The 12,369-nt window shown below is 50.7% G+C and overlaps 4 protein-coding genes across 4 annotated transcripts; 3 read left to right on the forward strand and 1 right to left on the reverse strand.

Annotated features, from left to right (window-relative positions):
- Positions 1-140: 140 nt before the first annotated feature.
- On the forward strand, positions 141-3,696 carry BO85DRAFT_420674 (DUF171-domain-containing protein; the record flags this gene model as incomplete). Its single annotated transcript, XM_025657900.1, has 7 exons — positions 141-190; positions 269-350; positions 434-644; positions 1,101-1,913; positions 2,195-2,286; positions 2,356-2,507; positions 2,577-3,696. The coding sequence occupies 7 exons, from the start codon at positions 141-143 to the stop codon at positions 3,694-3,696; spliced, it is 2,520 nt and encodes an 839-aa protein (XP_025516049.1).
- Positions 3,697-4,437: 741 nt separating this feature from the next.
- BO85DRAFT_477749 (putative ribosomal assembly complex component Ipi3) lies at positions 4,438-6,666 on the reverse strand. The gene is made up of 2 exons (XM_025662848.1): positions 6,248-6,666; positions 4,438-6,170 (listed from the first exon to the last, which is right to left on the reverse strand). The coding sequence occupies exons 1-2, from the start codon at positions 6,593-6,595 to the stop codon at positions 4,797-4,799; spliced, it is 1,722 nt and encodes a 573-aa protein (XP_025516050.1). The 5' UTR covers positions 6,596-6,666; the 3' UTR covers positions 4,438-4,796.
- A 1,192-nt stretch (positions 6,667-7,858) lies between these two features.
- On the forward strand, positions 7,859-10,233 carry BO85DRAFT_477750 (uncharacterized protein; the record flags this gene model as incomplete). Its single annotated transcript, XM_025662849.1, has 2 exons — positions 7,859-8,878; positions 8,927-10,233. The coding sequence occupies 2 exons, from the start codon at positions 7,859-7,861 to the stop codon at positions 9,860-9,862; spliced, it is 1,956 nt and encodes a 651-aa protein (XP_025516051.1). The 3' UTR covers positions 9,863-10,233.
- A 499-nt stretch (positions 10,234-10,732) lies between these two features.
- BO85DRAFT_468711 (kinase-like protein) lies at positions 10,733-12,190 on the forward strand (the record flags this gene model as incomplete). Its single annotated transcript, XM_025662287.1, has 3 exons — positions 10,733-11,276; positions 11,326-11,703; positions 11,740-12,190. 3 exons carry the CDS (start codon positions 10,733-10,735, stop codon positions 12,087-12,089), a joined length of 1,272 nt encoding a protein of 423 aa, XP_025516052.1. The 3' UTR covers positions 12,090-12,190.
- Between the last annotated feature and the right edge of the window lie 179 nt (positions 12,191-12,369).

Genomic DNA, 12,369 nt, shown 5'->3' on the forward strand with positions numbered 1-12,369 from the left:
TAAGGAAACATACTGTCCCCGTCAATAGCGCTAAACCGTATCCAGCAAGCTCGTTATCTGGCGCATCGCATCGCCTCCCATCATCTTCCTCCAGTACCAAACACCCATCTCACTCTTCACTCCCCCAAATCGACACAAGCATGGCATCCGAACCCAAGACCTACGTGTCTGGGGGACGCGTTCTCGCAAGGTAAATCCCCATCCATCCATGAATGATAACCTCTCACCATCTACAAAAGCCATGACTAACAGTTCACCCTCCATCCAGTCCCCCCATCACAGTCCGCATCATCCGCTTCGTCGAGAACATCTACCTCTTCCTCGGATTATACATCGTCAGCCTATTCTCGGTATGCGCTACACCCACATTCATACTCCAAGCAGTGTCTATATCCATCTGACTGCTGTACTAATTGGTATATGTATGATCTAGCTGGACCCCTACACCGCAGCCCAAAACTCCCGATTCAACGTTACTCATTCAGGAAAGACTCCCAATACTCGTGCTCGCTGGGGCAGTGGAGGTGGAGGTGGAGGCGGTTCCTGGGGACCGGGCGGCGGCGGTGGTGGTGGTGGACCGGGAGGACCTGGGAGGAGGATCGGTCGGGTGGATGATATTCGTGGCCCGGAGTGTAAGAGCTGTGGTTGATTTGGGGATGTGCGTTTAAATGGGGGCTTGGGGAATGAGATGTAGTGGGATTGAAGGGATGGGAGTTCGATAGGGCGCTCTTTATTGATTATACTATGGATTGGAATAATGGAATGGAGTTGTTGTGATTGGATGATTTGTGATGGATGGGATGTGTAGGGGTTTGGTATGGCTTGTAGAAGAGTCATTCTTGATGCTTTGCGTAGTTGTAGTTATGATAGTCTTAATAAGAGATATCTACAAACAAGCGGCGATCGACGACGCCGTTGATTCCCATGTGGGAAAGGCAATGGATGGATGCCCCGCAAAAGAGGGGCCGGTGCCGGGAAATCATCTGAGCTTCAGTACTTCCCAGACCCAACTAGCTCGCTAATTTATTTCCTCTCTTACATCAAGTCCGTTGCATCCGTTTGCTGTGGTTGTTCATACAATTTTCGAAGATATTGACGAGGGCACAAGCGTCCCATCCAGCATCACACTATGTCTACACCACAAACCGACGCCGAAAGGGCGACGCTGATCTCCGGCATCCAACAATCCCTCCCAACGACCTTCCCTTCATATGACATTTCATCTGAAATCAATCGTACCATAGACCACACTCAGCTAGCCTTGACAGCAACGGAGCAACAGATCGACGACCTCTGTCAGGAAGCCATCCAGCACCAATTCGCGACAGTCTGCGTGCGACTGAACCATGTTTCTCGAGCAGTCCAGAACCTGAAAGAACATCCAGCCGTTGGAGTAGCCTGTGTTGTTGGATTTCACGAGGGAACTTACAAGACGGACGAAAAGACAGCTGAAGCGAAGGAGGCAGTAAATCTGGGAGCGTCTGAGCTCGACATGGTGCTCAACTACCCTCTTCTACAAGAGGGGAAGTACAAGGATGTCTATGCGGACGTGCTGGAAGTGCGCAAAGCAGCCCCGACACCCGTTGGATTAAAGGTCATCTTGGAGACGTCTCAGTTGACTCGCGAGCAGATCATAGCGGGCTCGGTGCTGGCGTGTGTAGCTGGAGCGGATTACATCAAGACTAGTACTGGGTTCAATGGGCCCGGAGCGAACTTGGAGAACGTTGCTCTTATGCGAGAGACGGCCAATCTGGTTGGAAAGGGCACCAAGGTCAAGGCCAGTGGAGGAGTACGGTCAGCAGAGGACTGTCGCAAGATGTTGCAAGCAGGAGCGGCGCGTATTGGGAGCAGTTCGGGGGTGAAGATTATGCAGGAGGAGAAGACGGGAATTGCTAGTAGTGGTAGTGGTAGTGGTTACTGAACGGAAAATGTATCCGATTATGTGGAAACGTACTTGGAGGGTGCTTTTCTTAAGGAGCATCTATAGTTTGGATTGAGCAATTACTATAGAGTAACCTCGTCAGGATGTTGACTTAACGTTGGTGGAGACGGTGGAGCTCAACGTCATCGTCAGGAAGTGTGATCGGTCAACCAAAGCCTTCGAACTAGTCCACTATGTGTTGTTTGGGCCATCCCCTGCTCCACGAAAGGATCTTTAGTCTCGTCGAATGAAGTAAGGGTTCGTCCCTGAAAGTCTCTTTTCCGTCCTCCACATCCCCTTCTCATCATCCTTCATCGCTCTCTACTCCTTTCTGCTGCCCTGCGATGCGCCGTCCCAACTATAAGGTACGTCAATGACAGCTTACACCCCCTTGTAATAGCAGTGTCTGACATGAGAATGCTTTGTCCATGTAGAGACGCAAGACTACCCACGAAGATAGTCCTTCGTCGCACCACAATGGCACAACCAATTCCCTATTCACCGAAAAGCCCTCAGCCGTCTTCCACCCCAAGGGTGGCCGATCGCATACTCTCAGCGTTGCCATTCCGGGCAGCATCATAGCCAAGTAATCTCCCCTCGATCAATGCACCCTAGGGGCTACTGATGTAGTCAACCACTAACATCTGCTGTACAGCGCGCATTCTGTCGAGCAAAAGACCCTCCTAGCCGGTGTGATCGCGCGCGCCCTCGCCGTCTTCTGCGTCGACGAAGTCGTGGTCTTTGACGATGATGAAAATGGTGCATACTGTGACTTTCATGAGCATTATTATCACGATAACTCACCCAGTGCCAAAACTAGAAACCAAATGGATGGCGGTGCATCCTCTCCCAAAGCCTATACCGCGAATTCGGACCCTTCACACTTCCTGACTCACATTCTGTCGTACCTCGAGACTCCACCGTACTTGCGCAAACACCTCTTTCCCATCCATCCCAATCTTCGCACAGCTGGTTTGCTACCCAGCTTGGATATGCCCCATCACTTGCGTGCCAATGAGTGGTGCGACTTCCGTGAAGGCATTGTTGTTTCTAGTCCTGGCCGATATTCAGCGCGAAACAGACATTCGGCCAGCAAGGTCACTCAGATGGGCAATGATCATCAGTTCCACCATCATAGCAGCTCTACTGACAATGGCCCTGTCACAATTGTGGACACGGGTCTCTCACAAAAAATAATTCTTCCAAACATCCACCTTCCAGAACATGCCCGAGTAACAGTCCGATTTCCCCAGCATGAATCCCCGTATGCAGAATCCGTACACCCATCCACTCCTCGGGTAGAAGCGGGGTATTACTGGGGCTACTATGTGCGACGATGTCGGTCTCTCTCTTCCATATTCACTGAGTGTCCTTATGACGGTGGCTATGACCTCTCCTTCGGCACGTCCGAGCGTGGTAGGCCTATCTCCACAGTGCTAGAAGAGAAGCCCCAACAAGCACACGATCGCTACGAGCAAGACCACCCTCCTGATCGCGAACAGCGTCCTCCAGACTTTCAGCATATCCTCATTGTTTTTGGTGGTGTTGCTGGGATCGAGGCAGCTGTCCGGAACGATCCCCAACTCCGCGACATGGCCATTCGCCCATCAGATGCCGACAAACTCTTCGACTACTGGGTAAATTTCCTACCCGGACAGGGAAGCAGAACCATCCGCACGGAGGAAGCCGTTTGGATGGGGCTGACGAGTCTCCACGGCCTGTTTGATGGCACCCACCGGCTGAAAAAGGCATACAAATATCATCACGACGGCTAATATTTCCAGCTCCCATGATAGGCGCTCAATCCAGATCCAGGTGAGAAATCAAAATCCTTGCCTTGCGTCTATCTGTCTTTTTATTTCCCTACCCATCAGTCCAGTTTCCAAACCGCCGCCACCGTCTGGAACGGGCGTGCTGGATTCCGCATATACAAGCACAACCCTAACCCACCTGCCACGACAACACCCATGGCAAATTCCCAACGCAAAAACCCTCCCCCCATATCTGCCAAGCCAGCAAAACCTGTACAACGTAACCTTATCAGCTATCAAATAACGAATTTTTCTCCTCAGAATTCCTAGCACTTATGAAGATGAAGTAGCCCAGACACCCTCAAAACCCCATGGAATGAAGCAAAGCAAATAATATCCTTATTTTCGTATTACATACTTTTTCACAATAAACACTACTATCACGTAGTTCCCATAAATTAATTTCAAATTATTTAGATATCATGCGCGGAATGTAACCACATACGTTGTACAACGTCGAATGAATTTGAAATGTTCCCCAGCCCGCATGATGCATTACGGACGGTGGTGGTGGTGGTGTGTGTGTCTCCACACCATGCATACCAGAGGCCCTGCGAGTCCACATTCCTCCGTTTCGACCATTTGACAGCCACTTTCGTTTCATCCGCGGGTTGGGGGCGCGCACATATTGTGTGTTTCATCGGGTGGTTCTGGGTGTTTTGTGGTTGCAGCCTGGGGTTTTGGGGGAGGCGGGTTATTATTATTATCATGTAGGGTATCATATTAATTAAATCAGTCAGTTTTCAAGACTTTTTGGTAGTACTCAGTGGTCATAGGATAGTAAGTAAGTAGTATGGCGTAAAGAGTTGGTGAGACTTTTATCTATTACCCTTATGTCTATATACAATACAAGACTCCGTGTGTCTATCAATCCCAAGAAGAGTAGTAGTTTGTAGGAAAGACATGCATCGTGTGAATTTGTCATTTCATTGAGACTTTTTGTGTTGTGTGACCTTTTGCGCCTGTCGAATGATGTACTGTAAAAAAGGGGAAATGCGGGTCCGATAAGTGGTTTGATCATGCAATTAAAATTTGTAGAGTAGTAATGGATAGAGAAAAAGAGTCTACTCATCACTGCTCTGATCATCCGTATCGCTCGTCATGACGGTATCCTCGGCGTCCATCTTCCGGAGAACAGCATCTCCCTTCTTGCCCTTCTTTTCGGCTGCGAACCAGGCCTCCCGACGGCGGGTCTCCCGCTCTTCTTTCCGCGCCTGTCGGAGGATCTTCTCCCGCTGCGCCTGTTCTTGTTTCTCGTGAAGCTCGTTGATATAATCGTGCAGGTTGGCGAGATCAGAGCGAAGCTTAGTTACTTCGTCTGTTGTGGACTGGCGGGCGGTCTCGTTCACAGAGGACTTTTTCTTCAGCGTGGCGAGTTCTGCCTCCAGTTGGGATATTTGTGAGTCCTTGGCCGCTAGGTCTTCGTCGCTAATGCCCTGTGCTATCGAGGAGACCGGGGCTCCGTTGCTAGTGGGCTGGCTGAAGGCAGCGAGTTCGGCGAGGCCTTCTTCGAGCATGGATTCAGGGAAGTACGCGTGGGAGAAGGCTTCGGTGAATTGGTCGGGCTTAGCAGAGTTGGGCTTGGATGAGATAGATGGGAGGAGATGCGTGCTAAAGGTGTAATCGGCTGGAACGGCGCCAGCTGCTTGAGAGGTTTCGGACAGGGAAGAGTCGTAGCGGGGCTTGACGATGGTGTGTGCTACCCGCTTGAGGTCGAGGGAAGGATGAGGGAGACCGTTGGGAGGAAGCATGAACAGGTTCGTGACAGGATGTGTATAGTCTGCCACGGTTGAGGCGTACTTCTTCCTTCCAACTGTCCATGACAGAACTTTGCCATTCTGATGGCCAGAGAGCAACGTCATTCCATCGTAGCAGAGGGTAAGCGCATGCGCCGCGCCGCAATCAGCCGATGGCGGTGCCCAGCGATCTTCTGCGGGAGGCTGCGAAGGAGTAGATTGAAGGGAGGGGTCGTGGAGAGGGTTCTGGATGGACTGGTTCTTGTAGAAGTCGATCGACTGGATACTGCCATCTTCGTATCCGACATAGAAAGCCCGGTCGGCCGGGTCAAGTGCCAGCGACTTCGCATTGGACGGCAAGAGGAAGGTACGCAGAAGACGGCCGGTGTGATAATCCCAGGCAATGGCTGTGCTATCATCTGCAGCAGACACAGCAATGTTGTATCGACCGGCGCTGTGACCCACAGCGATGGCGGTGATGGCGGCGCGGTGGTTGGAAAAGGTACGGATGGGAGAGTTCGGAGGCTGACGATCACGGCCGGATGGAGGCTTCGTGAAGGATAAGAGATCCACTAACGACCAAACATGAATGCTGGCATCGGACGAACCCGACAGGATGAAGTTGGAATTGGGATCGACCACGAGTGAGGTCACTGGCCGCAGATGCGACGCTGTCGTAGCCACTTGTCGCCCGGTGCATGTCTAGAAAGCACATGCTGTTAGTATGAAACCATGACGAATAGCTGGCGACGCCATTGGGGCTGTGAACAATCGATTACCTCCCACAGAATCAAACGACCCCCTTCGGTTCCCAAGACCAGGACATCACCATTCTTGCCCCCGGCAACAGCAATGCTGCGAATGCGCTCCGGGAAGGGAACGGTGGCTTCCTGGTTGCCTTTCTCCCTGCTATACACATGCACAATGGCTTTCTCGGACTGCGCAGCGAAAACGTGAGACGGACTCACGGCAAGGCAATTGGCCGCCGTTGAGCTCTTCTTGAAGGTGGAGCGCAGGTTCAGCGTGGGCTGGAATTCATGGACGCAAACTCCCACATCGCGGAGGGTCGCAGACGCTGGCGCTTTGCTGGACGCCAGCGTCGATGCGATGAAACATTCAGAAAGCATAAGGAACTGCCACCCCAGAAGGTTCAAATTTGCAGGAGGCAGGGAGAATGCGACGAGCCGTTAATTTTTTGGAGACGCAAAATCCACGAAAATGCAATAAAATAAAATGAGGAAATCGAGGCTCCAATCGATAACCGGGATGTTTGCATGGTTTGTCTGCAAGTGCCCGATAAGGAAGTATTGTGCATCTCTGTATGCATGCTTAGATAATCCCGAACAAGACGATCTATAAACCTTCATTAATTAAGCTTCGTCTCCTTCTCTCCCTCAGTTCAGGTTGACAGAGTGATACCCTCGCTGTCCCTGTCTTCAGCTCCCTAGTTCCCCTGCTCTCCTTTGTGACTGATTTACCTATTGAAGCTAACACTATCCCTTGGTTGCCACTAGCAAGCCATCCATTGTCGACCATAGCACTCTCAGCGGAAGCAGATTGACTGAGCCACCATCAAGACCGCATCTGGAGATTGAAATTTGCTTGCCTTCCCGTGGTATTCAAGCCCATCATGATACAACTCAAATCTCCGCGGCCACAGTCAAGCTGGAATTCCTGCACATGCTGCTTAAATTAAATTTCGCCTATCCCTCAATCAACATGAGCCTATCGCCGGCGCCCACAGCAACCCCATGCAAGGGGTGTCCCTCTAGGGGCTTCTTCTTTGATTGTCCGGCGCAACGCCTCTACTAACCAGAGAGCCTTGAAATCAGACCGGTGACGTCCTTTGAATGCCCTCCCAAGGCTCCTCCCGCATCCCTCCAACTGCATGTCTCATTCCTTTTGCTAATTAACGAGATCCAAGCACCCTGGGAGACGGACCACCCACGTTGTGCTGTCCCTGCAGGTGGCGCGCATTGAGAGTGCTAGCCAATGGCTGTGCACGCTATCTCCGCTCGCCTCTCTCTGGTATGCAAGGACGGTGGGCGTGGTCGCCCTTCACTTTTCGTCTATGTTCCAGAGTGTTAGATGACCCTCTCGAAGGGGGAGAGTACACATGCCCAGTGACTAGTTCCCCCGTCACCGCAAGGCAGTCAAGGGATACCTGGAAACCCATATTGTTATGTAGTATAAGGCCCTGCCGGCCGCTTTCCCGATCAGAATTGATGCTGCTCATTTTCTCTTCCTTTGCACATTAGTCCCGAGTAACCATAGGAAATCGATTGTCGCCTGATTGCATTATACCATTTACCGTGCCAGCCATGTCCTCCACTGACTGCCAGTCAGCCAGGGTGTTCCTTAACCCAAATAGGAACTGTCATCAACATACCATGTCTGCGAACCAGGTTCCAGCGTTCGCACCCAGGAGAGTATCATCCTATAATTCATTAGCGGACGAAGCCATGATCCAAGGAACTGGGGCTGCTGCTCCGCGCTATGCGCCCAATGTTCAGCCCTGGAGGAGACAGCAACAGCCCCAGAGCTCCCTTTCTTTCGTCCCCTCGACTTCTCCCCGGATGGACCAAGCCGAATATACTACAGCTCCGCAGCCACGTCGACCAGTGGAGCGTCCGCCGGTGGTCATGTCACCCTTTCGCTCTGTGCGCAGGATGAAACAACCCTTTCAACTGCGCCTACCATCTTCGCCGTCGCTGGAAAGCATCGCATCAGCTGCAAAGGAAGCCAGATCGTCGCGACAATTGTCTGGAGGCCAAACACTGCGAGCCTGGCGCTCGGACCAAAACATCAACGTCACCAGTATAGATTCCTTCGGCCTTCTCCCCAGTCCTCCTCTTTCCGATTCTCTGGGCTCGCAATCGTCCCCATCATCCGCCTACTTCTCGTCTAAATACGAATCCGAATCAGACTATGGCCCAGCTACACCAAAAGGTTGCGCCTGTGTGTCCGGAAAAGAAAATTGTGATGATTGTGGTGCTCGAAAGCAGGAGGCTCGCCCAACAACCTCGGCGCACGACGAGACAACCAATGTACATATGGCGCACTCCATATTGGTCAAGCAATGCCGGCCAGCTGATGCGTCGTTGATCGCAACGTCCCCCAATCCAGAATGCATGCCATCGCCCGTCCCCTCTGCAGATTCCGAGACATTTGTGAGGCGGAACTTTTCCGGGTCGTCAATGGGGTCCCAGAGAAGCAGGTCAGGAACCGTGTCTAGTGAGGGAAGCTGGGTTCCTAGCAGTCTCTCTTACTGTGGTGAGTGGCTTCAAGGCGCACCTGTGGAAACGCCTGGCTCCCAGGGCGAGAGGACTCGAGAACAGAGTCGAAGGAAATGCCAGATTGTACAGAAGAGCCCACCGCGGTTGAGGACATCACCATCTGATAAACACGAAGTAAGTGTTACTTGCTTACACTCATACCATGTACTGACGACTTTCCAGATCTGCACCGTTGCGAGGAAAACAAAGCCCAAGTTAGTCGATATCTCCCGGCAGTCATCTCCAGCAATGAGCTATTCGCTTCCAACTCCGCCACAGCCCGTTCCATCTACCCCGGATCTCGGACAACAGGAGGTATCAGCTTTCAGTCCGGACACTCCAATGGAGATGTCTGACAGTGGATATATCACTCATCCCGAGTGTCCCTCGCCCGATGACCTCCGGAACGATAAGGATGACGACGATGACTACACTGATGCAGGCTCTATGAGCTCAGAGAGCGTCGGCGAGACCATTGTATGCAATAAACCGACGCCAGCTCCGCCTGAGCCGATGTCTCCGCCCAAGCTAGAGAGACCACCCAAATTTAGCACATCACCCCAGGTCCAAGCATCACCTGGGCGCTCCTCGACCATGTCAGAGAAGGAGGAGTTAGAAAAGTGGTGGGATCACGAATGGACTATTGATCAATTGGAACATTCAGTGAAGGACTTCCCACGAAATATGCTTCGCTTAACTTCACCCGTCATCATGTTCATCCGTCACAACAACGAACGGGCACTCCTGAAACCCTTCCGCGACATCTTCCCAAACGTCGCGGAAAACCTATTAGGCGGCCTATGTGCCGCTTTGATCGCACGGAACTATGTTGTATCCCTGGCATCGAACAACCGAAGGATCAACAACTTCTCGCATCCCTCCCCCGTGTCCCGGCTAGATACAGTGCCAGAGAAGGTAGCTACCTCGCCAGGGATGCAGTTTAGTCCAGCTACCTCGTCTCGTGTCAAAGAACGTGTCCTAGGGTCCCGGAGCATGGAGCTTCGCAAAGAGCTGGACCGAATAGTGGATAACCTGCTCTTTGCTATATGCGGCAAAGCAGACGAGACGCTCAAGTCGGCCGTGTTTGTCCTCGCTCAAGTGCTTGAAACTAAGAACTGAGCAGCCATTCTTTACTTCCCAACATCAGTCTCCTTGGGTGACTGTCAATCACTATAGACATTTTTCCTATCTCTCCTTGTCTATTCTCTCCCACTATTTCCTTCTGTTCTTATATCCCAGTCCTGTCTCTGTGACCATATCTTTCCTTACTAAATTGGCTAGACCAGATTGCATAGAACCCTGTCTTTCGTTTCAGTGTATTCTATGAACTGTCCTTCACTTACATTTCCTTATCTGTCAAACTACATGCCTGGGGCCTGTTCTCTCTTGTATTTCCTACTGGCGATTGAAGTTTCATGTACTGCGTGCAGTTAGCCACTAGGGCTAATGTATAATAGCTAGTCGTTTCCCACCGAGATCTACATACAATGATATTCTCTTTACATTCTAATTCATCTGTCAATGTCCCATATTTAGCAAATGCGGGTTTTCCAACCACGGCCAAAAATGATCACGTGTAGGCGTATCTGTATTGGGGAAACTAGCAGAGATGATAAGACAACCCTTTCTTTCTACTTCTGCCTCAGCGCATTCCCTCAATTTCTCCACCCCCGCAATTCTGGTCTCTTCCCTTCTTACCAAGAAGCCAGTGTAGATGGTGCTTGACGCACTCGCTTAAGGGAGCCTCCCAGTTGGCCACATTTCTGTTTGCAGCAGCCCGGCGCAGTAATAAGGAGTTTCCATCAATACCAAAGGCCATCATTTGGCTCACATCCACGTTTTACAATGCGCATAGATTTAGTTTCAAGCTTCAGTCTTCGGAAGGTGCTGCAAAGTCGTCCTTATTATACCGGGTCTACCTTCCTCCCTATCCGCACCGCGCACCGCTTTTTACCACATTGCAGATCATGTACAGTATTTGGCAGTAGAATGACATTGGTGAAGGACAACAGCACTCCGGATATGATCAATAATACTGTTGAGTACACGCCTATCGAGGACGTTGAGAAACTTGAGCGGTACCGGCCAGGCGGTTATCATCCGACAACTATAGGAGATTGGTTGAATGGCCGGTTTCGTGTCGTGCATAAACTTGGCTTTGGCGCATACTCAACCATTTGGATGGCAAGAGATCAGAAAACTGAAAAATATGTCGCCGTCAAAATCACCATCGCAGACAGCAATCCAACTAACTCCCAAGAAAGGAATATTCTCCATCGACTTGGTATTGCAGAGTTGAAAGCCAAGACTCATCCCGGCAGCGCAATCATTCCATCTATAATAGACGAATTCACCATTTCTGGGCCTAATGGTGTACATCAATGTTTTGTCACATTAGTTGGAATGATGAACATAGCTGAGGCCAAAGATGCCTCATCTGTCCGGTTGTTCCAGTTGCCTGTGGCCAGGGCTTTCTCTGCTCAACTAGTCTTGGCAGTGGCATATCTTCATACTCAGGGCATTGTCCATGCTGGTAAGTACATTTGCTATTCATCGTGATACCTACACTCATGTCATGTCAGATCTTCATCCCGGTAATATTCTGATCCTTCTTTCTGAGAGTATGGACTCGCTCTCACCAGAGCAATTCTACGAAAGGCATGGACAACCTCACCATGAGCCAGTTACCTGTCTAGATCAGCGTCCACTTCCTGATGGTGTCCCCGCACAAGCTGTCGTGCCTGTTTGGCTCGGAAAAGCGAGCGAAGAAGTTTCGCTATCTGAAGCTCAGATGGTTGTCACTGACTTTGGGGAGTCTTTCATGCCAGCCACTACAGCGCGGCATCACTCCAACACGCCGGATATGCTAGTCCCCCCAGAGACTTATTTCGAACCGAAAAAGTCACTTTCTTTCTCTGCTGATAGTTGGACGCTTGCGTGCACCATCTGGGAAATAATTGGTTAGCGTCCACTTTTCGAGGGCTTTAATCCGTCAGTCGACTGGGTAGTCAAAGAACATGTTGATACATTTGGCAGATTGCCACTGCCGTGGTGGCAGAAATGGGAATCGCGGTCAAAGTGGTTTAATGAGGACGGAACAAGACATGGTGTTACAAATTCAAGGCCCTGGGTGCAACGATTCAACCAATCAGTTCAGAAGCCTAGGGAAGAATTCAATATGCAACCGATTGGGGATGCCGAAAGGACTGCATTTCTTACTATGTTGAGAGATATGCTTGCATTCGAACCGGAAAAGAGACCATCTGCGGAGCGGATCATGGAATATAAATGGATGCAACAATGGGCTCTCCCTGAGCTATCCAGGATGGAACAGAATATGCCATAATTTCAGCTATATCGTCTGTCTTGTTCAAACATCTACCCGCTTGATATAATAAGCGCAATTCTACTACGCCTCACCACGAAACATTGAGCTGTAGTCTCGAGCCATTGACATAACAATACTATATAATACTAGCACTACCTAGCACTGCTGGTTCTTGAAAGAAATAAAAGAAAGTGACTACTGCTACTAATGACCGGACTCCAGGACCATCTATATGTCAGCACATCATCGACACCTCAGGCAGATGATCTCGCTGAGTCATGAATCGGACGGCATCGCA

The sequence above is a fragment of the Aspergillus piperis genome (genome assembly GCF_003184755.1).
Source record: "Aspergillus piperis CBS 112811 unplaced genomic scaffold BO85scaffold_8, whole genome shotgun sequence".
In the NCBI taxonomy this organism is placed as follows: Eukaryota; Fungi; Ascomycota; class Eurotiomycetes; order Eurotiales; family Aspergillaceae; genus Aspergillus; species Aspergillus piperis.

What these genes read in the sequence shown, in the direction of transcription:
- BO85DRAFT_477749 (XM_025662848.1), bottom strand. Translation starts at nt 6,595, where the DNA reads ATGCTTTCTGAATGTTTCATCGCATCGACGCTGGCGTCCAGCAAAGCG. An exon ending in GTCGTTTGATTCTGTGGGAG is followed by an intron (nt 6,171 to 6,247) that starts GTAATCGATTGT and finishes TGTGCTTTCTAG; the next exon opens with ACATGCACCGGGCGACAAGT.